Genomic DNA, 22,259 nt, shown 5'->3' with positions numbered 1-22,259 from the left:
AAGATGGGCTGGTTCCCCCCACTCAGTGAGGCCACAGCTAGGATTTGAAGTTTGAGTTTTTTAATAAAATAATCTCATGCGGCCAAAGGTGTGAGGGTGGGGGGTTGGATCAGGGGCTGGGGGTGGCAGGGGCTTGGTTGCCCACTCTTTGGTCTGTGGCTGGGGATAGGGTGGTCAAGGGAATGGACTCTGGGCCAGCAGGCACCTCTGGGGGCAGCTCATCTGGTGGCAGCAGCAGCCGGGGCTCTGTGCTCCCAGCTGACCCTGTGGGTGGAGGCACAAAACATACTGGAGGCCTTTTTCCAGCTCTGCTAACCCCCAGCCCTTTGGCCTCAGTTTCTCCAAATGACACTTCCCTCCCAGCCCTTGCCTCTTTACCTAGGCTTGGTGATGATGAGGGATCTTCAACCCGGGGACGACGTTTGAGGACAGGAGATCGATGTAGCCGTAGGGGCAAATCTCTGATGGGAGATGTAGCTGCTGGGATGAAGGTGGGAGGCTCTGGGTTACTCCTGGGATTGGGGAGTGGTCCCTAGTCCAAAGCCTTAGGGCTTCCCTTCATTTCTATGCTTACCTGCTGGGGCCTGGAGCTGTTCCTCATGCACAGAGACTGCTCTTCGGGTGGCCAAGATAGCTCGGGGCTTCAGGTGATTGTCTGGGGGTTGTTGTGAGGAACAAATGAGACACAAAGGCTTTGCAGACCTTCAAGTGCTCTCTACTGTTCATGAGAGCAGCTGCTTCTCTAAAGTTTCTTGAAACTGGCCTCTCCCCATTCTCCTGACCACCAGCATCTGTTGGGCTCCCTCTCCAAATCTGGCGGATGGCCAGAGGCATTATCTCAGTGGATCACCCTGATGAGGAAGTCCCCTTCTCAAAATGTTCAGTGGCTCTCCAATGCCCAGAGCATCACGTCCACCCCTTCTGCAACAAAGCCTGCCTAACACCATGTTCCTCTGAGTCTTCCTGTCTGTCCTGCTGTCCCCATCACTGTTCCCAGGCACATGCCCTATTTTGAGCTGTTCTGGCTCATCTCACTCTTATCTGGAATCTCCATCTGCCCGATTCCTACTCATGCTTCTATGACAGCTCCTCTCTAGGGGGCTGTAAGACTTGAAAAATGCTTCCCTACCAATCACTGCTCCCAAAGAGGCTCCATTTATTTTTTTCCACCATTTTATAGATGGTGGAACTCAACTGAGGCTGAGAGGTGCCCAAGTTCAAATTCACCTCCCCTTTCGGGCCTGGGTCTACTTCCTCTCAGGGATCTCCTTCATACTTGATCTGTTCTGGTGTGTTCTTAAATGTCCAGCAAGGCTTCCCATCAATTTCTGTGACCTTTAGGTGGGCAGAGACCAGTTTCTGACAGAGGCCCCCAACTTGGCGGACTGTATTTTTTTTAAACCCTTACCTTCCTTCTTCAAGTCAGTACTGTGTATTGGTTCCAAGGCAGAGTGGTAAGGGCTAGGAAATGGGGGTTAAGGGACTTGCCCAGAGTCACACAGCTACGAAGTGCGAGGCCAAATATGAACCCAAGCCCTCCCATCTCTGGGCCTGGCTTTCTATCCACTGAGCCACCCAGCTACCCCTTTGGCTGGCTGTTGTGAGAGAGGCTGGGTTTTGAGCTATGGATGTCCGGTATCCTTACCTTCACTCCTGGTTCCTAGGGCAGAGTCCTGGGTGATCTGGCCATCCCCAGCATTGCTGGCTCTTCGGGGGGACAGCCGAGGAGAAGGGATGGGACTGGGACAGGGGCTTGGGAAGCAGGGTTCAGGTTGAAGCAAGTTAGGGCTGGGAGCAGGGGAGGGTGTCCGGGGTCCCGGCTGGTCCCAGCCTTTCCCTCTGAGCTCTGCATTCAACTGCCGGCCCAAGGCCTTCCAGGCCACAGGTTCTGGCCCCCGGCCTCCTGGTCCTGGACGGCATGATGAGTCTGGGCAAGGAGAGTGTGGGGAGCAGGAGTCAGACATGACCTAAGCTCTCAGGCGATCGAACTTGGGCTTCCCCACACCTTGTCTGGTCTTGAGTGGGTTAGGGGGCCAAGGGATGGGAAGATGGTTTGGAGAGGGGCATAGAAAGATGCTTCCACGTTCTCCAGAGAGGCTGACCCCCCACTGCCTACCTGCAGACACTGAGTGTGTTCGGGACTTGAGGGAGAGGGGAGGTGACTCGGCTGAGCTGTCCATGATGTCTCCTGAAAAGCCAGAGTTAGGCAGCTGAAGCTGTAGCCTTCCCATCTTCCAGACTATGTCCCAGGGGTCCACCCCTCCTTCCATTAGCCCCTCTTTGCCACCCAATCTTGGGGTAAGAGGAGCTTTGACTGAAACCTCTTAAAAGAGGCCCTCCCAGACCCCTGTACTCCAAGAAGAGACCCCACTTACCATCTGAGCCGGCTTTCTTTATCTCCCCATCTTTGCTCTGGGAGAGAATGGGGATAGTGAATCAGAGGTCCCCTCTCCTGCCCTCCTCCCAGGCATACCAAAGGGCCCCTTTTACCCCAATGTGACATTCCCCAGGGCCACAAGTCACTCAGAGGGCCTTCCTCTGATCACTTATGTCTCAGTATGCCCCTGTCCTGCATGGCCCAAGGAAGCTCCAATCCCCCAGGCTCCTCCAGCTCACCTGCTTCCTCTTGCTGTCACCTCCGCCTCCCCTGCCCACACCAATTCTCTGCAGCATGACATGTACTCGCTGCTCGAAGGATGGAGGCATCTCCGTGTCACCTCGCTCCAAGGGCCGACGCTGTGGGGGGTCAAGGGGAGTCAGGGGATCTCTAGGAGGGGGGCAGGTCCCCACCCTCTACCCAAGGCCTCAGCTCAGGGGAAAGAGGACCCTTCACCCAGAAGGTGAAGGCAAGAATCATGGATCCAACTTTGTGGGTGGAGAATTGGGAGACAGAGAGGGGGCCTTCACCTTCTCCTGCCGCCCACCTAGGGCGTCTTCCTCATCTGCAGAAAGCAGGATCATAGAATGAGCTTTGCCTTCTCTGGCATAACGAGGCCGACTCCTACGGGCAGGGTCCGGGGAGCAACTGGGAACTCCTTCCAAATTCCCTTCCACTCCAGGCTCCTCTGCACGGCCAGACCGGGTAGGTGGGCGTAGAAGGTCACTGAATGCAGCTTTTCGGGTTCGAGGAGGAGCCCCAGGGCTGGTGTCTGGCTCTGCTCTAGACCCTCGAGTGGACCGTGGTTTCTTGAAGGCAAAAAGGGTGCCCAGCTTTTTCCGGAGTGTTCGGGAGCTGACAGGGGTCCCAGGATCAGGGATTGCATCCCGAGGGCACCACCTATGGGGACAGAGGCAAGTAGAATGGGGCAGGTTCACAGGAGAGCTTCCAGTGTCCAGTGATCATAAGAATAAGACCCCTGACTGGCCCATGGGAGTTCCTAGGAGAGGTCCCTGACCACTCCTAGACTGGCTACTTTGTTCATCAGTCCCAGCTCTAGTAACTCCAGTCCTGGTCAGATGGAACTCTAGCCACTCTTGGCTTGGTCACTCAATCCTGTCTGGACATTCCTGACAATCTCTGCTCCTGATGCCAGTCATTACCAGGCATGGTCCCTTCCGACACTAATTACTCTTAGCTCTTTTACTTTGAATCATGGTCATTTCCAGCATTCCTAGTGCTAGAAATTCCCAACTATAGTTGCTCCCAGACCTGGGTGATTTCAGCTTAAATGGCTGGTACATAGTAGGTGCTTAATAAAAGTGTTTATGAAATGACCGTTTCTGGTTCCCATTACTCCTGACCTCAGCATTCCTGTTGGCCGATAAGCATTTATTAACTGCCTACTATGTGGCAGGCACTGTGTTCATCGAGGGAAATTCAAAGAAAAATAAATTCCCTATTCTCAAGGAGCTTGCAAGGGGGATACAACATACAGATAACTAGGTACAAACAAAATAGAGGGTAAGTTGGAGATAAATCAACACAGAGAAACTGGGAGTGTTTTTTAAAAACCTATTTTAGAATTGATACCAGGTATCAGTTTCAAGACAGATTGATAAAGGTCAGGCAGTTAGGGTTAAGTGACTTGCCCAGGGCCACCTAGCTAGACACTGTCGGAAGCCACATTTGAATCTAGGACCTGGCTCTAGCCACTGAGCCACCTAGCTCCCCCTAAACCATGAGTACTGAAATCATGAAAGGCTTCTTGCAGAAGGTGGAATGAGGAGAGTTCCAAGTATGGGGGACAGCTAGTGAAAATGTCTACCATCAGGAGATGGGGTGTCTGTTGAGAGAAACAACAAGGAGACCAGTGTCCAGGTAAGGAGAGGAGGTATAAGGAATGAGATGACTGGGGGTGTATACTTGATTTGGGTGGCAGTCAGGGGCTAGAGGGATCGACTGAGTAGAGTGAGAGATAGGGTCAGTGCTCAATTTGACAACTGAATGGAAGATGGAGTAGCATCGGGGGCTCAATCTAAGATCTGATCATGCCTAACCAAGGTCATTTTCAGCCCAGGCTTGAATACTCCAAGCCCCTCTCACCGGGCTGAAGGCAATCCCATCTCCGGTACCTCTCATGGTCAATTTGGCCAATCACGCTCGGTCCCCTTTACTCTCATCCTTGGTCTTCCCTCCCAGCTCGCTTCCCTTCCTGGGTCACTCACACTCTTTCTTGGTGGATCAGCCTCTTGGAGAAGAACTCATCGACACCTTCGTCCACCCTGGCGTTGAGCCCGTTCTCCTCCTCAGGCACAACAGGAGGTACCTGGAGGCACAGGGCACCTCAGGAATTCATCTAAGACTCCTTCCCTCCCAGGCCAAATTCCTGGGCCAGGAAACCTGGAGCAGAAGCAGGTAGAGCTCCTGGCAGGGAGTGGCATGACCAGTGCCCACTCTTCCCACTTCCCTGGGGACCCTGGAGTCTTGGTTCCGAGTTTCACTCTCTTCTAGGAGAGGTGTCCAGGGGGTGAAGAGAGGAACCCCAAGAGAAGCCCACATCACCAACCATAAACAGTCACGTATGCACACGGGCACCCACTTATTCACAGGCATCTACAGCCACACGGTGTCATGCACTCACATACATTGTGGTCACATTCATGCCACCATTCAAATACTCCCACAGAGACAATCATACACAACCAAAGGTACATTCCTACTCACGCAGAGTCACCCACGGATCTCTCCCCAGCACCCAGTTGGAAAGCCTGCCATTGCTTAGAGCACCTCCCTGCAGCGTCTCTATCCCTTAGGCACCCCCCCCCCACTCCCTCTTCTCTCCTGCTGCGTCAGATTGGCCCAGAGACTTCAGCCTTCTCTTTCCTATCACTCTCCCTTCCTCCCTCGGCTTGCTGCAGAGCCCCCTGCTCGGAACCATTCCACGGCAGACCCACGTGGCCCACGAAGGTCTCCTACTTACTCCACAGCTCCTCACCACCTCTCCAGTTCTTCTTGGCCCCAACATCCAGCCTCCCCCTCAACTTCCCAGAGCTCAAGGCTAGGCAGGTGGGGGAGGGAGGGAAAGAGCAGGCAGCAGAGGGCAGGAACTACAGGGCATGGGGACCTTGGGAGAGAAAGATGAGGGACCCCGTCCTTGTCAGTGCCCACAGGCCCGGCCGCCCAGGGATGGGCTAGAGGCACAGGACACCCTTTTCCCCACCCCTGAAGCCCTATGTTGCCCCTAAACTGGAGACTGTAGCAGGGTCGAAGGGGTCTCAGACAGTGTTTGGGTGAAGACAGAGAGTGGGAAGAGGAGACAAGCTTGGCATGGCCCCAGGGGCAGTTTCAAGGAAGCAAGCAGGCCCAAAGTAAGGTTCTTGAACTGCCTCCTACCTTAAACTCCCACTCGTTCAATGACCTGTTATGGTTTTTTCTTTTTTGGAGGGGGTGTTGATTTCCTCGACTCCAGAGTCCCCCCTCCTAGGCTCTGTCCTTTTTCTACGGTCCATGCCCAGTCTTCAGGCCCCACCATTGGCTCAGGAGATGAGTAGGAGGCAGACAGCCTCTACCATCACCGGGTTGGCTAGGTCACTGTCTTGTGAGAGGTAGAGACTCCTTCCCTTCCTCCTTGCTTGCCCTCTCCCCTGTGCCCAGAGTGAGCCCCCAGGCCTTGGGAGTAAGGCCAGGCTCCCTCAGTCTCCAGGACCACGTTCTCAGTTCTCAGTTCCTTTCTTGCTCCCTAGGCCCTCCTACCTGTTTCCAGGAGGCTCCTGCCCCCTGCTTCCTGCCTCTTGTGCCTGCCTGGCCTTGAACTGCGTTACTGTGGGAAGCTGAGGGGGAGGCTCCCCATTCAGTCCAAGAGGAGTGAGGGGGGCTCTGGGAAAAGGGATAGGGGTGCCTGGGAGGGGCATGTAGCAGGAGCCTTTCTAGGACCCCTCGCTGATGTCCAGCATCCAGCCTCTTCTCGCACATGGATGCCCCAGGGACATAGAGAAGACAGGCCGACACATGGAACCCCACGTCCCCCGGCACACCCACACACGCACCCACAACCCCTCAGGGCAGGGCAGGGCAGGGAGGCTGAAGTCCTGGGAATCCCGTTAGCCTCCTCCACTTACACATATGCACAGTCACCTGCCACCCTCCCCAGCGTCAAACATGTATACAGAATCAATCCCACACCTCGCACCGGCTCCATGCACTCCGCACACACTGCCTCTTACATACAGCTGGACGTGCATCCAGTCATGCATATGGACATACTTTGCCGGTCCAGACCCGAGCCCCCTCCCCCATCCTCTCCCCGCTAATTACCCTACCCAGTTTACTCCCAGTCTTGTCGCCACAGCAACCCTGAGTCCCCTCCCCCCCTGCTCTGGGGGTGGGGGGGCAGCAGGCAGGTTGGGCTGGCCGGAGAGAAGAGGAGGAAGTCACGGGGGGGGGGCGCCGTGGCAGCACCAGGGGCATCCCGCATTCTGTCCCCCCCCCCCAAACCCTGGGCCAGGCAGCGCTGGAGGTGTCCTGCATTCCCCGCTGCATCCCTGGCTGGGCAGCGCCAGGAGCATCCTGCCGGGTCCGCAAGTCAACCCCTGCATCCCTGGGCCGCAGGGCCGGGCTCACCTGGACCTTGCTGGGCGGCTGGTGGTGGCGGCGGCGGGGCCTTGGTCGGGCCCGGGTGGGGTGGTCCAGCGGCTGGTTGGCAAGCGGCAGGTCCATGTGGAGCTGTGGGGCTGCGGGGAGCAGGGTCGGGACCGGGCCAGGCTGGGGCGAGCCGGGGGCGCTGCTGCTACGTGACTGCCCCGCCCGCTGCCCGCTGGGCTCCGCATCCTCTCCCTGAGCCGCCAGCTCGGGCTCGGGCTCGGGCTCGGGCTCCGACTCCGGCTCCGGCTCCAGCTCCGGCTCCTCCGAGGGACCTGCGGGGAGGGGGAGAGAGGACTGAGGGCAGTAAGGGAGTGTGTGTGAGAGGGAGGGGGGAGGGCGGGGAACCCCGCCCAGGGCGGAGGGAGAGGCGCCTCCCCTTTCAGCCCCTCTCCTCCCAGGCGGCCTGAGGGCGCTGTCCCGGGTGCTGAAGGAGCTCAGGCCTTGGCCCCCCAAAGGGATGCTGCGGCGCTCCCTGAGCTAGGGGAAGGGGTAGGAGGGCGGACCTGGGCCGGGATGGGGGGCGGGGAGCGGAGACAGGGCAGAGCCACCGAAGGGCACCACTTGGCATCTCCACCTTGAGAGCCCCCAAGCCAGCGTTCTCCCAGGGGGCTCCTGGCCCTTCTGAGCTCTCCCCCTCACCTCCCAGTGCCAGGGCTGCTGGTTTCTAGCGGCACAATAGTGGGGGAGGGGCCGGGACTGGCCCTGGCAGCGCTGGGTGACTCAGGGGTCCTGGAGGAAAAGTCTGGGCAGTGCCCACAGGGCCAGGGGCCCAGAATGCTCTCTGGAAGGCTCGCCCTAAGGAGAAGCACTCTGTGAAAACCCCCATTCCGACTCCCCTCCCCTCCGAGGGGGCCCAGGCCTTACTTCGGACAGCAGGGGTGGGCCGGATGCTCTGATTGTGTTTATTCCTTCTCCACTGGGCCACCTTGTCCTGGGGATGGGGAAGGACAAGGACAGGACCAGCCTCAGCCCATCTGCCTCAGCACAGAAGGTCTCTGGGGGAGGAGGTGGGCAGAAGGTCTGGAGGGTCGGGTCAGGCCTCCTTGAGGAGGGGAGCTACTCAAAGAAAAAAAAATTCTGAGAGATTCAGAATCCAGAGTTAAGTTAGGGTCTCCTAGACTGTTCGAACTAGAAGGGACTAGAAACCCCCTGATCCAAGGGTTCTCCACCTAGCATTTGTGGCTTTTTTTTAACCCTTACTTTCTGCTTTAGTAACAACTCTAAGACAGAGGGGCAAGGGCTGGGATTAGGTGACTTTCCCAGGGTCACACAGCTAGGAAGTGTCTAAAACCAGATTTGAACCCAGGTTCTCTTGCCTGCAGACCTGGTGTTCTATCCACTGTGCCACCTAGCTGCCTCTGGATTTAACTACATTTTAATAGAATGTATTTCCTTTGCAATATTCTGTATTTTATTTTGTGCATTTAAAAACAGGATTCTGAGAAGAAGCTTTATCAGATCTCTGCCAAAGGGGACCATGGCACAAGAAGGTTAAGACTCCCTGTTCCAGTCCAACTTTCTCAATTTGACAGATGGGGAAAATGATGTCAGGAAGTAGATGTGACTTTCAGGGTGGCTGCTGAGCTGTGCCCAGAATCCCATATCAGTGGGTGGAACATAGAAACAGGGGCTGGTAGAGGAAAAAAAGTGAAGTCTCGTGGACTTCCTATTGATAGGCTTGGCTCACCTCTTCCAGGAGACCCAAGAAACCAAGGTTAGAGAGGTAGTAAGTGACAAAGTCCAGACTTGAATCTAGATCTCCTGCTGAGAGTTCTAGGGCACAGAGACTTTGAGGACTGATTGTCTTGAGGATTCAGCTAATTTAGCAATTTCCCTGTGGGAATTTGGGGGCCTGGGAACTAGTCTTGTGACTTTAGATTATTGCTCATGCAAGGTGACTGAGGGGTGGAGCACAGGGCAAGTCATCCTCTCCTTGGAGAACTAAGACCCTCAGGGGTTCTACCTTGCTGGTGGAGAAGGGGATCTAGTAAGGAGTCACCTACCTCTCCCAGTGTACAGAGGCCTTCTGTCTCTCCCTCTCCGGGACTTCTCTCTCCCCTACGGAGCAGAGTCCCACTCTTCCAGGCTCCCACTTCAGCACTGTCTGGCAGAATTGGGGAAGGAGGTGCTTCTGGTGTGTGCTGGTATAAGCTTTCCACCTAAAACCAGTTAGACAGCGCCTTGAGGTGTCAGTTCTTAAGTTCTGGTGGGCAGTTGTGTTCTGCAATTGTTCAGTCCTCAAGGGAGCACTGCTCAATGGAAACAAGCATCACAGGGGCTAGAGGCTTTTGGCTTCATGTAGATCTCTTGGTGACCTCACTCAATGGATTTGATCATAGATATGATACAGAGAGCTGTGCAGATCTGACATCAAGTCTTCCCCTCCAACGCTGAGTCCTTTTTGGGGGGGGGGGTCCAAGAAGTGAGCCCTCCACTTGCCCGGCCCTTCTCGGTTCCCCCCAGCCTCAGAACTAGGGGTGACCATGTGCCCCTGAGTGCTAGAGAGAGCTGATGGCAGCCCCTAATACTTCTGCATTTTTCTTGTATCATATCAGTCTATAATTTAAAGGGATAAAGAGCCCAATAAAAGACTTTATCACTTAAAAAAAATGAGAGGCCTCCTGACTCTATGCACTTGGTCAAGCTGCCAGATGAATAACTTAGTAGAATATGAGGACCTTGAGGGCAGGGGCTATGCTTATTTTCCTTTTTTTTTTTTGGTATCTCGAATACTTAGTAAAGTCCCTTGCACACACACACACACACACACACAAACACACACACACACACACACACACAAAATTAGGATCCTCGTTGCTAGTTCTTTCTCCTCCCAAGGCTCCCCATTCCTACTGGAGGCTCACCAGTCGATTCTGGGCGGCACTCAGGTCTTCTACCACCTGGGCAATGATTCTCTCTGCTGCAGCTGCTGTGATAGACAGTCGAATTTCACTGGAAAAGGTGAAAAATGGATTTGGACTCCAGAGTCAAGGACGTTGGACCAGATCTCTACCGCTGCATTGCCCCGCTACCTCCTGCTCCCTTCCCTTCTTTCCCCTCCTCAGAATCCCAAAGGGAGAAGTCTACTTGAGTTTGCTGAAGGCATCATTGAGAAGCTGCTCCAAGAGTAGGCTGAGGCCCAGGTGGTCCTGTCGGCTGACCTGGCCTGAGATGGCACTACTCAGCTGCTCCCGTCGGCCGGCCTTCTGCATCACCCTTGGGCACAGGCTCTGAACCGTGTCCAGTGTGGCTTGCACAAAAGACTGAGGCACAGGCAGAGAGTCAGAAGCGTGGAGGTCAGAGGAGAGGGAGGAAACCAGTTGACTTTGAAGGCATGGGTTCAAGGGCATAGGGAAGCCTTAGATGCTGCTGAACTTCACAATGAGAGCCTCGAGGGCTTCACTGACCCAATTCTCAAACAGGGACATCTCTCATTCTCTCAGGACTCTATAGTAAAAGTCACTGACTTCCAACTCTCATGTTTTGGTTCTAAGGCAGATAAAGGATACCCCCTTCACCATACAATCTTTCCACAAATATGAAGGAGATAAGATTAGGCCGTGAGCAACACTCTTGGAAGACCTATCTCGGAAAGGCAAGGAGGGTCATCATTGTGCTCTGGAGGTGCTTATTGCCTTATATGAATGGGTGGAAGGTCAGGGCATGGGCTGGCAGAGGGGAAAAGTGAGGTCACCTGGATCTCCTGATGACAGGCTTGGCCCACCTCCTCCAGGAGGCCCTCTAGTTTCTGCTGTAGCTGGCTGTTGTGGTATGGGGAGTTTCCAGCCTCATACAGCACAGGTAGGATCTGGATTAAAGATGACATGGAGGAACCAGGGTCGGTGGAGGAAGGCTGGCTCCTGGCCGGGACCCCAGCTTAGATTGTGGCATTCTGGCTTGGGTAGGAACCAGTCTCAGGTAATACCTTTAGTGATGTGGTTAGAAAAGGATCAGGGGGGCTGGCAGGCAGGCAAACAGGCAAGCAGACAGATTTGTAGTCCAGTGGTTAGGACATTGGGCTTGAGGTCAGGAAGACATGAATTAAAATCCTTCTAGCTGTATGACTCTAAGTATGACTGTAAGTCACTTAAAGCTCCTTCAGGCTCTTTATTTATCTATAAATCATAGCACCTCCCTCATAGTATTGTTTTGTGGGTCAAACGAGTCAACATTTGTAAAGGGTTCTGCAAACCTTAAGCTGGTGTATCAATACTAACTATAATTATTATTAGGTAAAGGAGAGGTTGCCGCTAGGCTCTCATCACCAGGTAGTTTGAACCACGGATTGGGTACCAGAGGGGTTGGTGTAGGTGGACTCACACTGATGGAAAAATTAGCATCCCGGATGGCATCCTCAGCCTGGCGCAGGGCAGCTTCACCCCGAGGGCTGGGCCAGCAGCCCAGCAACTCCATGTGCTCCTGTACTGTTAGGCACATTTCGTTCACCATCTGGGAGTGGGGGAAGACATGTCTGTGACACCTGTTCCCTAAGCCCCCCAAATCTTCACTTGCCCCCAAAGACCTTGATGTTCTCGCCCTGGGTGACCCGTTTGTTTCTGAGTTAAGAAAAGGGGAACTAAGGGCAGGAAGGCAAGTTAGAGGAGGGCCCAGGGGCAGGAGAGTTGGAAGCACTAGGGCAGGAGGGGCAAGGGTCTTTCTGTTCTCCCTGTCCTAGGACACCAAGGACTAGACTTACCCATCCATTCTGAGCCTAGCTTAGCCTAGCCCCTTTCCTGTGGGAACAGAGGATAAGGAATAAGGAATTCGGGGCTAGGGGATGCTGGGCCAGGCCTAACCTGTTCAGAAGATCGGGTGACAATTCCCTGCTGCAAGCGGAAAGCATGGTCAGGCAGGGTTCTGTGTGTGTGATTATTTCTCAAGAGACAGGCCTGGATCTGGAAGAAGGGTGTAGGGGTGTCACAAAGGGCCCAAGCCCCCTGCTTCTTTTATGCTGCATCCTGGCCCATGCCCCCCTCGCTCAGTCCCATCTTTTCTCTACCACCCCAACCCTCAGACCTGATGGATTGCATCAGCAGTTCGCTCTGGGTTGCTTCGGTAGGCTTGGGTCAGGTCACTCAGGGGCAGGGGCATGTTTTTCAGTGTGTGGTTCCCTTCTAAGGCATGAGCCACATCCAGGAATCCTTGAGCTGTGGTGTTGTTTCGGTCCCAGATCACAGTCCTAGGGGACCAGGGTTGGAGGTAGCAATGGGCAACACAAAGACATTTCCACTGCCCTCAGCCGACTCCCTTCTCTTCTGCTCTCCACATTCCTGTTTCACCCCCTCTTGCCACCCTATCATTGCTCTTCCCATCCTCTGTCTTTGCTGCTTCTTTCTTTTTTCCTTCTAGTCTTAAGTGATTCATCTTCCTTTCTGACTCTCACCCCTCTCACCTGAGCTGGGTGTTGATCTGCAGGGCCTTAGCTAACATCTTGGCACCCGTGTCCCCCATGGCATTGCCACTGATGTCCAACGATGTCAGGCTAGGGTTGCTGCCCAGGGCGTTCAACAGAACACTGGTACCCAGTTTCAGCTTTGACTCGGCCACAGAGAGAGACTGTAGGGGCTGGGTTTGTGGGGATGGGAGTCATTGACAGAGATGGGAAGGGGGGTCACCAAAAGGATTCCAGTAGCAGGGGCCACATGGCACTGGTAGAACATGGACTTCAAGCTTCTTGTAATGCACCACTTAACGGCTTCCACCCCTTCATACTCACACAGTCATCATCCTGGGTAAGCTGGACAATTCGGTGCAGGACATCCCCAAGGGACTCCCTGGGAAGGGAAAAGAGAGTGGCTGGGAGGCCCTAAGCTTATGGGAGAGAAGCCTGGGAAGATAAAGGGTTTCAGGTCTAAGGGCCACGCTGTAGGGACTCATGGATGTCTGTGGGTCCTTAAGCTGAACCAAGGGTCTTGCTCATCAATCAAGCCTGCTCCTGTGAGGAAGGAACCAGTTGGACTCATGAAAGTGAACAACAGATGTAAATGATGGTGGGATGCCATCAGACTGTAGAAGTATAACATTTATAAACTGTCAGATGGGATTCTTTTTTTTTAATAGGTGCTAAGAACCCAGTCTTCTTTATTTCCTTCTTTAATCTTGAGGGGGGCGGAAAGTGACTACATAGGAATATGGGCAAAGCACTCCTGAACTCAATGTGCTATTAGGAGAGAACACTTCCTGACTGGCTGAGAGTGAGCCTAGAACTATAAAACAGAACCCTTTGGGCTCCAGGTTGGTTTATGGGATGCAATTCTGGATTTAAGAAGGATCCAGAGGTCATATCAGAGACCATACTAGGCTTAGAGAACTTTATATATTAAATGAGGAAGTTTAGGTGGGGAGGGGGTAGCTAGGTGGTTTAGTAGATTGAGAATCAGGGCTAAAAGATGGGAAGTCCTGGGTTCAAATCTAACCTCAGACACTTCCTAGCTGTGTGACTCTAGGCAAGTCACTTAATCCCCATTCCTAGCCCTTACCCTTGCTCTTCTGCCTTGGAACCAATACATAGTATTGATTCTAAGACATACTGTAAGGGTTTAAAAAAAAGAAAAGAAAGCTTAGGTGCTGTTAAATCTGGAATTGGATAGTTTTCTTTTATCAGTATGTTTAACAGTAGGTTTTCTGTATTCATTCCGAATTTATGTCTAAGTAAACTCTACCACCTTTTTATTTTCTGGGTCAACCAGCCAAACAAAAGAGGTGGAAGGGTATGGCAGAAAGAACTGGGCAAAACATCCAGAAATGGTGACAGTGGCGATAGGAAAGGGAGGAGGGAATTTAAGCATCTGAGAGGTCTAGGAAGAAGTTGGGGCTACCAGTTGGGGGCTCATTCCTTGGGCAGTGAAAACTGAATATTGGCTTAAAATGATCAAACTGGTCAGTCTTGATTCTAGATCAATAAGGCATCAAGGTCAATGCTGAAACCTTTATGGGGAGTATAGGAGGGGGGCATCTCACTTTGACTTAATGTTGAAATTCTTCCCTAGAGCCACATGTCTGATGGACTTGCTCCTCCCGATAGCCAACACCAAGGTTACCATGTCTGTGTCAAAACCTAGGGAACAGGCAATCGCAGTCCAGCTTAGAGGGATGCCTTGTGCTGTCTTTTCCTCCCATGCTAATGTGATGATGAGTTCCAGAGCTAAGCAGGGTTTTCCCTTGGGGTAATCAGAGAGGCAGATGTTTCCATATTTCCCTCCCACCCCAGACAAGGAAGGCTCTCTCTGTCAGTGGACAGGGTGTAGGGAGAAGGGGAAAGGGTCCAGGAGTCTCTGGTTTCAAAGCCTGGAGCAGAATTTTGGGGCAGAACTTGGCCTGCAATGGAGGCTCTGGCCAGAGGGTAGAAAAAAAAGAGACCCTGCAGTAGTGGGGGTCCCTCACTGCCCCACTCTCCAATTCTCACCGTTGTCCGACAGATCCAGAGCTTTCACTGAGCTGATGTCAAAGATGAGGTCTTGAATCACTTGAGCACCAGCTGAACGGAGCTGTTGGTTTTTTTTTGGGGGGGGGGTTACAGAGCACTATCAGGGTCTCCTCCCCAGCTAGACTTGCCTGAGCAACTTGGAGGATACTTAAGATTTCTCCTACCATTACTTCTCCTCACTAACCAAATATGTAATTTATCAGGAGAATTGGGGCTTTGCCTCAGCATTCCAACATGGAATTTGGGGGGTGGAAGGTTAAGTCTTTCCTGAACTGACCACTCTTAAATCCCATCTAGATATCCTTTGGAGGTGCCACTGCCACTGCCATCATTAGGGCCTGATTGCCATGAAACCCCTCTCCTGGAACCTGCCATCTCCTCCAATCCCCTAAAGCACAGGGGTAGTACTTTGGGGTACAGCTTTGATTTCTCCAGACATAACTGTCCCCCAAACCTGAGATCATCCTCTGTGCCAAAAGCATCTCTACTTCTAGATGGGTAGTTTCAGCTAGTTATGGTTCTACCAGCAGGTCTGTGTTATTATCTTATACTAAAAAAGGCTGAGATAACCTGTACACAAGAGACAATCATAGATAGCATCCTCACCTCCCCGCTTAAAGCTCTCTGGGCCAGTGGACCAGGGACCCTGAGTGGGGCTTAGGGTCAGGGGCCTCACCTCACAAGTGTTGAGGTCCAAGTGGATATCGGTGAGTTGAGTATTAAGGGCCAGACCTTGAAGCAGGCTTCTATAGAAGGAGAGTGGAAGGAGTTCTGAACATAGCATGAGTATTATTATCCCCATTTTACAGATGAAGAAACTGGGACTTAAGGAGGGGGAAGTGACTTGCTTATGTTACAGTCCAATCCCAAGTCTGATGATCCTGGTTCACTCTTACTATGTTCCAAGAAAGAGTGTGCTATAATGGAAAGAGAGCCCAGGTTTTAGAGTTAGGGAACCTGGGTTTGAATCTAGTTTTGTCACTGTGTGACTTTGGGGAAAATCACTTTCCCTGCCTGGGTTTTGGTTTCTTCTTCTGTAAAATGAGGGAGTTAGATTGGTTGGTTGATCAGAGGACTTCTCAGGCTCCTTCCAACTATAGATCCATGATACTAGGATCCTCTTGGTCCCAGCCATACTCACCAGGGACCATTATATATGTCCATCCCTTATGGACAGAATAGACTGACCCCTCCTTTAGAGGGCTGGATGTCTGCCCTCAAACTCCAGGACTGAGAGGTGGGGGTGGTCCTGTTTCTTACCTGAGAGCCTCTGAAGGCAACTTGGTTCCTGCCAAGCCCACATGGCGAAGTGAGCTTGCTTGGCTGAAGAATGACTGTAGTGAGGCGGGTATTGCCCGGCTTCTTCTGGGAGGGGAGTAGAATGTAGGGAAATGGGGACCAGGGATAGATCTACACCCCCTCCATATTTTCTATCTTAGCAGTCCTTCCTCTAGGTTGTTGATACTAACTTGTCCTAACCCTTCCCTTGACTAACACAAGGACATCCCCAATTAGTCTTCCCTCTCTGCTTTGTCTGCCTGGTTCAGATGAGCTGAACTGAATAGAGAGGTCAAAAGAGCCCTCTCCTTCCTTTTCATCCCAAGTTAAGTTGTCCCTGCTCTTCCTGGGGTCCTAGAGGAAGCCTAGAGTGGGAAGATCCTCTTACACGTGGGAGAAGGTGTTGTTGGAAGCATCAAGATAAACGAGGTTGGCACAGCAACCTTGAGACAGTGCCCGGAAAAGCTGGAAAGGGAAGAATGGTGAGGGTGGGGAGGAGGTAGAGAGTCATCAGAGGCCAAGGGCCTGTGACCCAACACCCCCAATCTCCTATCCCATGGCATGATCAGAATCTAGCTTCCTTAGTTGCTTCCATGTCCAGCACTATCTATCTCTGAGGGGCCAATGTCCAAAGATGTTCAGCTGGTGTATAGAATGCCTTCTACAATGTCCAGCTTCAACCCCACTCCCACCCAGGGTTCTTCCAGCAGTGTCTAAGGGCACATTCCCTTTGCTCAGGATAATCTTGGTGTCCAAAAACTCCCATCCTTCCCCCCTCTCCCCTCCATCAAAAGATAAGTCCCTTTCCTCACCGTGTCCAGGGCGCTGTCCGTCCCTGAGAGATTTAGGTGGGCCACAGCATTGGGATGCCTCAGAAAACTGTATAGAGCCTGAGGGGGACATAATTCTTCAGCAGGAATCCCCCAGATCTCCTTTCTGTACCCCTCCCTCCCCACACGGCTTTGATAGTGTGCTTCAGTAGCAAGGGTCCTAAAGAAACCTTAACTCTAGTTCTAGTTCTCTGTCTTTGGGCAAGCCCTCTCTAGGACTCAGTTTTCTTCAACCATAAAAATGGTGGAAGGAGAATGGTTCCTCCAAATCTTGAAGCTCTAAACATTTTATGTTTATGGGGCTGTGTGATTGCACTGCTGATGCTTCCAGGGGATCAGGGCTTAGGGTAAGAGGTTAGGACTACTCACCCCGTTGTCCTCTGTGACCCCCAGAGCCCCAGGATTCCCAGACAGATCCAAGTGGGTTAGGGAGGAGGCAAAGGCAGAATTGGTGAGGAGGGCCTGGCCCAGGGCACTCATCCCTGGAAGGGGGAGGGAGGGGTCAGGAGATAGGAGTCATTTCCCTCCCCACTGCCCTACTCAATGTGGGCCAGGAGGGGCCTTATGAGGGTGCCCTCTCCCTGCCAGGCCCCTGCCCTCTCAGTCCAGGCCTCACCCCCACCTCTGGCAGTCAGCCCGGTCCGGGAGAGGTTGAGCTTTTTCAGAGCCCGGGGACGCTTTTCCAGGTGGCGGCTCAGTGCTATCACTCCTGGAAATTGTAAGGAGGAAGGCAAAACTGGATCTTTGGGGGTGTGGGGAACCCGGATCTGCAGGGCTGTCTTGAGCAGTCAGTGCCCCAGGCAGGAAAGGTTGGGCTGGGGGTGGCTGGCTTTGGTAGTTCAGGTTTCCAATGCCGTCTGTCCTTTCCCAGGGCCAGACACTGAGCAATGAGCTTCCCAAGGGCCAAGGACTGTGCTCACCTTACCTAAAACTCTATCTTCCCCCGTGCCTAGCACAGTCAGTCAACAGGGACTCATTAAAGGCTTCTAGAGCCTGCCTTCCCAAAACACTTTCTGACAGGACAGATAACAGGCAAACAACTCCGGACACAAGATAGATACGGAAACCTAGGAAGGTCATCTGGGGGAAAACGCACTCTCCCCCTCCCCACACACACACCCATTCTCTCAGCACTCAATAGTTCGAGGGGATGGACCCTGCTAGGGCTGGTGGGTCTTCCATACAAGGCAGAGAGGTGGTACCTTCCCCACTCACTCCCTAAGGCTCAGAATCCTTCAAAGAGGCAGGGCCGGCCCAGGAGAGGGTGTGGATAGGAGGGGTCAAGGGAGGGGATGGGGAAGAGGGGAGGGGCCGGGACTGGTGGGCGAGGACCACCAGAGGGAGGCTAAGAGGACAGAGTGAGGGCAGGTGTGGACGAGCGCGCCCAGAAGGTGTACTAGGTGGGGGCGGCCTGGGCTGGGGGCTGGTACCTCGGTCCTCCAGAGGGTTCCCTGCCAGGCTGAGCGCATTGAGGGCAGAACGGGAATGCTCCGCCAGGGACTGAGCCAGGCGCTGCGCAAAGTCCCTGGGAGGAGTAGACGGAAGCGCTGCGATCCATCCCCAGACTTGCCCTGCGCGCGTCCCTTCCCCTCCCACTCAACTCTCCTCCCCCTCCCCTCACCCCTTCAGCCCGCAGTTGTCCAGCACCAGTTCCTCCAACCGCGAAGACTTGCTCAGCATGTAGAGAATCTGCTCAGACACCTCCAGGCTCTGGTGGGAGAGGAGAGAAGGGGGAAGGGCAGCGTGTTCAGACTCTAGGAATACTCTGACCCTCTACCATCCATCTTTCTCCCCCTCCATATTTCCACTGTACTTAGCCCAGTGCCTAGCACACAGTAGGAGCTTATTCCTTCCCTCGCGCAGTTTCCCTCCCTCCACTTCCAGTCCCTCCTCACCAGCTTGAGGTCAGAGCAGGAGAGCCGGCTGAACCAAAGGTTGTACGACAAAGCAGCCACACTTGTGGCCACATCCCTGAGATGGGGTGGGGAGGGATCCAGTCAGTGCTGAGCTCCGAGATGGGACAAAACCGCCCCCTGCCCCCATCCCCAATCCCCCACAGTCGTTCGAGAGGCACGGGAAAGTCCAGGGAGACTGGCTCACTCCACCTGGCTACCACCTTTGGGGAAACTGAGGCCCAAAGATGGAGGGTGGCAGAAGAAGATTTGAGTCCAAATCTCAGCCCTGCGTTGGGCAGAAAATGATTTTCCTTCGCTAGCGCTGTAAAAGGTGGACTGGATAATTTAGAACCTTTACATTCCAGGATTTTAGAAAGGCAAGTGGAGCTGGGTTCCTCCTAGCCTTTTGGCTTCTCCGCTTACCCCCATATTTCAGCCCGTCCACCCTTCTTACCGGCTGTGCAGGTGGCTGAAGTCTCTTAGGCTGAAGTTCCGACAGTCTTGGCTGTGATAGATATTGTCCACATCCTGGGCTCAGGAAGCACACAGGCTTACCTCCAGGGGTAAGGGGTGGAGGATCCATTCTGCTGCTCCCTCCCCCCACGACTGCCGCTGACCCCTGAGGATGGAGCTTCATTCTGGTCCCCATGACATCATTACCCCCCCCCCCCAGGCTCTAAACCTCACAAGGGACAGGGACTGTATTTTAGCTATACTTTGTGCCTAGTCCAGGCATTTGCACACAGTAGGTGCTTAATACATGTTTGTCGGGCTCTAGTCTCACCCACTGGATCTCCTCCCGGAATGGGAAGCCATTATAGTCACACAGAGCAGCATAGGTCTCAGAGAATCCTCCTGGAATCAGGCAGGCATAATGCCCATTGGGTGGGGCGGGAGTGCAGCAAACAAGTACCAGGGAGAGTCGAGGAAGGAAAGACAAATACAGGGAGAGAAGGACAGAAAGACCCAGTTAGCATGGGACAGAGATCAAGGCGGCAAAAAGCTCTAAATTTGGTTCCCCGACACTATTTCCAATTCTAATTTCATGCATTTATTCAGTTAAATAAATTCAAGAATTTATTAAAACTCTGATATGTTGAGAACCTTGTCCTTGATGGGGATGTAAGAAAAAAAATCCAGTTTTTGCTGTCAAGTAGCTGACTTCCTAGAGACTAATAGGTACATTGGTTGAAGGCTCAGGTTTGGAGAGATCCAATTCCCGCTTTTCCCCTAAGGCGCCATAGGGAAGGGAGGGGGAGGGAGGGGAAGGAAGGAGAGGAGAGGAAAGGGGAAAAGATGAGGGGGAGGAGAGGGGTTCTGAGATCTGAACTCATTCCAACTCTGCCACTTAATAGCTGTGCGACCCTGGGCAAATCACTTCCCTGGGCATATCTAGGTCTTGTTTCCCCATCTGGAGAATGGGGATAATAGTCATACTACTTAACCTCATACAGTCATGAGGGGAGTGAGTAAGTGCTTTTTATCAGCCTGGAAGCATGGAAGAACTAGGTGCTACTACTGGGACTTCTAAAAGTCAGCCCAGACCCCTTGAACCTCCCCAACCTCCTCACCACAGGGACCAAGGCTGCCTAGCGTCACCTCCTCCAAGGAGCTACTTCTTTTCTCCAGTCGGGCCAGCAGGGCGGAGGGAGACTTCGGGAAGAGCTTCCTGAGAGGTGGAGAGGGTAGCGAGAAACAGATACCAGCCACACTTTTGCGAGAGAAGCCCCCGCCGAGAGAGTTTCTCTCCCTAGTGGGAGTTCCCAGCTCCAGCAAGCTGGGGTGTGGAGATGAAGGGAAGGAGAGAGGGAGAGAGGAAACCCTATGACCCTGCTCCCAGAATGCCCTCACCTGGGTGAAGTCTCTGGGAAGACTTTCCGGATGGACATAGCCAAGTGTAAGGCCAACTGTTCCAGGGCTCCGAGAGCAGGGAGTCTCATTGTCATCGTGGGCAGCAACTCCAGCTCGATAATCACCTGGTGGTCAAAAAGCTGATGCTTTCCCTCTCTGATAGGGAAGGAAGAAACTCGGGCTATCAAGAGTTTATGAAAAATAAAATGCTCCACATCACTGATGAGAGAGATACAAGCGAAGGCAGCGTTAAGCAATCAGATCGGTAAAGACAACAAAAGTGGAAAAAGACAATTGCTGGAGGACCTGTGGGAAAACAGGCACTAATTGTATCAGGGCATTGTTGGAGTCATTCTGCAAAGTGATGGGAAACAATGCCCCCAAAGGAGCTCCATGTGAGGAGTGGGCATGCTCACAGAGGTCCGAAGAAAGGAGGGAAAGGTGGACCAGAAGGACAATTTATACACCCCACCCCCCCACCACCTTAAAAGACTTGGGAACTGTGATCCATGCAATAACCAAGCAGGATTCCAACCGGTCCCTCCAGACAGAGTGGGGGTGGAATCAAGGTACAGGAGACTTGGCATTTTGGCCCAGGACAAAGCGGGAATGGCTTTTGCTTTGACGGTCTGTATGTGTCACAAAGATTTTCTTTTTATTTTTTGTTGGGGGAGAAAGAAAATAAATTTTTGTTGCCTCCCAATCGGGCAGCAACCTAGTCAGGGAATCCTGGTTGGGGTGTTCTGGCAACACATCCTTACCTGAGGGGGAAACTCCTGAAGAACTATCTCCTTCACTTCTAGGTAGCTGAATGTGCAGTCCACCTAGGGGGGAACACTGGCTTAGCCCAGCTCAGACCCCGTGGCCCTTTGGGGGTTTCCTGGCCAGACAGAGCACCCTGAAGCCCAACAGAGTTGCTCCACCGGGGAGGGACTGAGTCAACCTCTTGTAGGTCAAGCCTGGTCCAGCTTCAGCTCCCTCCACGGCTAGCCCCGTCTCCTGGGACACAATACAAACTCCCTGGGCCACCCAGAGCTCCGGCCAGTCCACCCCAGCACAGACCAGACCAGCAGCAAGGAATGAGTCAGTCATCTTTGTAATATCTGAAGCAGGGACTGTGCCTGTGTGTGCATCGAATGCTTGTTTATGGAAATCCCCTGTTAACCCTGCCTGGCCCAGAGTCTAGAGGAAGTCTAGGGAAGAGCTGGGGGCTTGGGGACTCACCCGAAGGGGCAGAGATGTGTGAAGCAAGTAGGCTCTCCAAGGGAGCAGGGCCTGCGGGGATTGGGGTCAGGAAAAAGGGGACAAAGTCTCCTGGCAGCCACCTGAGCTGGTGGGCCTCCAGCAAGGCGGTGGGTCCCCAGGCAGCCTCCCCAGGCAGTCGATTTCTCCTCCCCCCTCCCTCCCCTTCTCCCCTCCCTGAATGGCCTTCACCCCCCAGGCCCTTCCCACAAGCCCTACCAACACTCGATCTTCAGGCCCGTCTCTCTCATGCATCTGGATAACCAGCAGGAGTTTGACTTCCTTCGGCCACAGAAACCTGGTGATCTCCTCTGCGGGATCTTAGGAGCCTTAGATGTCTGGTTTTCTCTGAGCCTCCCCCCAGGTCACCCCAGCCCAGGCCTCGGGGGTCACCCAACCCGGGGCAGGAGGTGCTGGGAGAGGAAGAGCATCTCCAGGCTCTGAGGGTCCCTCGGTTGGGGAGGGGGAAGCAGGAGGGTCAGAGAGGCGGAAGCGGAAAGAATTGAGGGTGCCTCGAGCCAGTGTCCCAAAGTCTGTCTGAGTCAGTGGAAGAACTCGAGAGGAGAGGGAGCGGGTGTGAGTGTGTGTGGTCTGGGAAGACCTGGCACATGGTCCTTCCTGCCCCTGATGTCCAAGACCTTCCAGCCTCTGGGGGTGGGGGGGAGGGAGAACTCACCTTGTAGCTCATAGGAGATGCCCTCGGGGGGCTGCGCCAT

General features: G+C 53.5%; 1 protein-coding gene across 1 annotated transcript; it reads right to left on the bottom strand.

The window, feature by feature from the left end:
• Positions 1 to 43: 43 nt before the first annotated feature.
• On the bottom strand, positions 44 to 22,259 carry CARMIL2 (capping protein regulator and myosin 1 linker 2). The gene is made up of 39 exons (XM_056818514.1): positions 22,220 to 22,259; positions 21,763 to 21,863; positions 21,526 to 21,576; positions 21,063 to 21,125; positions 20,302 to 20,426; positions 20,022 to 20,119; positions 19,235 to 19,305; positions 18,905 to 18,978; positions 18,451 to 18,526; positions 18,177 to 18,265; positions 17,986 to 18,080; positions 17,178 to 17,264; positions 16,925 to 17,037; positions 16,538 to 16,615; positions 16,114 to 16,190; positions 15,708 to 15,812; positions 15,124 to 15,193; positions 14,427 to 14,508; positions 13,982 to 14,078; positions 12,738 to 12,795; positions 12,414 to 12,586; positions 12,038 to 12,200; positions 11,818 to 11,916; positions 11,342 to 11,470; positions 10,716 to 10,829; positions 10,109 to 10,284; positions 9,886 to 9,973; positions 9,025 to 9,180; positions 7,886 to 7,952; positions 7,001 to 7,293; positions 4,606 to 4,706; positions 2,908 to 3,277; positions 2,617 to 2,736; positions 2,376 to 2,412; positions 2,117 to 2,188; positions 1,646 to 1,927; positions 575 to 655; positions 379 to 480; positions 44 to 264 (listed from the first exon to the last, which is right to left on the bottom strand). Exons 1-39 carry the CDS (start codon positions 22,257 to 22,259, stop codon positions 110 to 112), a joined length of 4,428 nt encoding a protein of 1,475 aa, XP_056674492.1. The 3' UTR covers positions 44 to 109.

The sequence above is a fragment of the Monodelphis domestica genome, chromosome 1, assembly GCF_027887165.1.
Source record: "Monodelphis domestica isolate mMonDom1 chromosome 1, mMonDom1.pri, whole genome shotgun sequence".
Taxonomy (NCBI): Eukaryota; Metazoa; Chordata; class Mammalia; order Didelphimorphia; family Didelphidae; genus Monodelphis; species Monodelphis domestica.
Note: the sequence above shows the minus strand (reverse complement) of the source record. Positions and strands in the feature narration are given on the sequence as shown.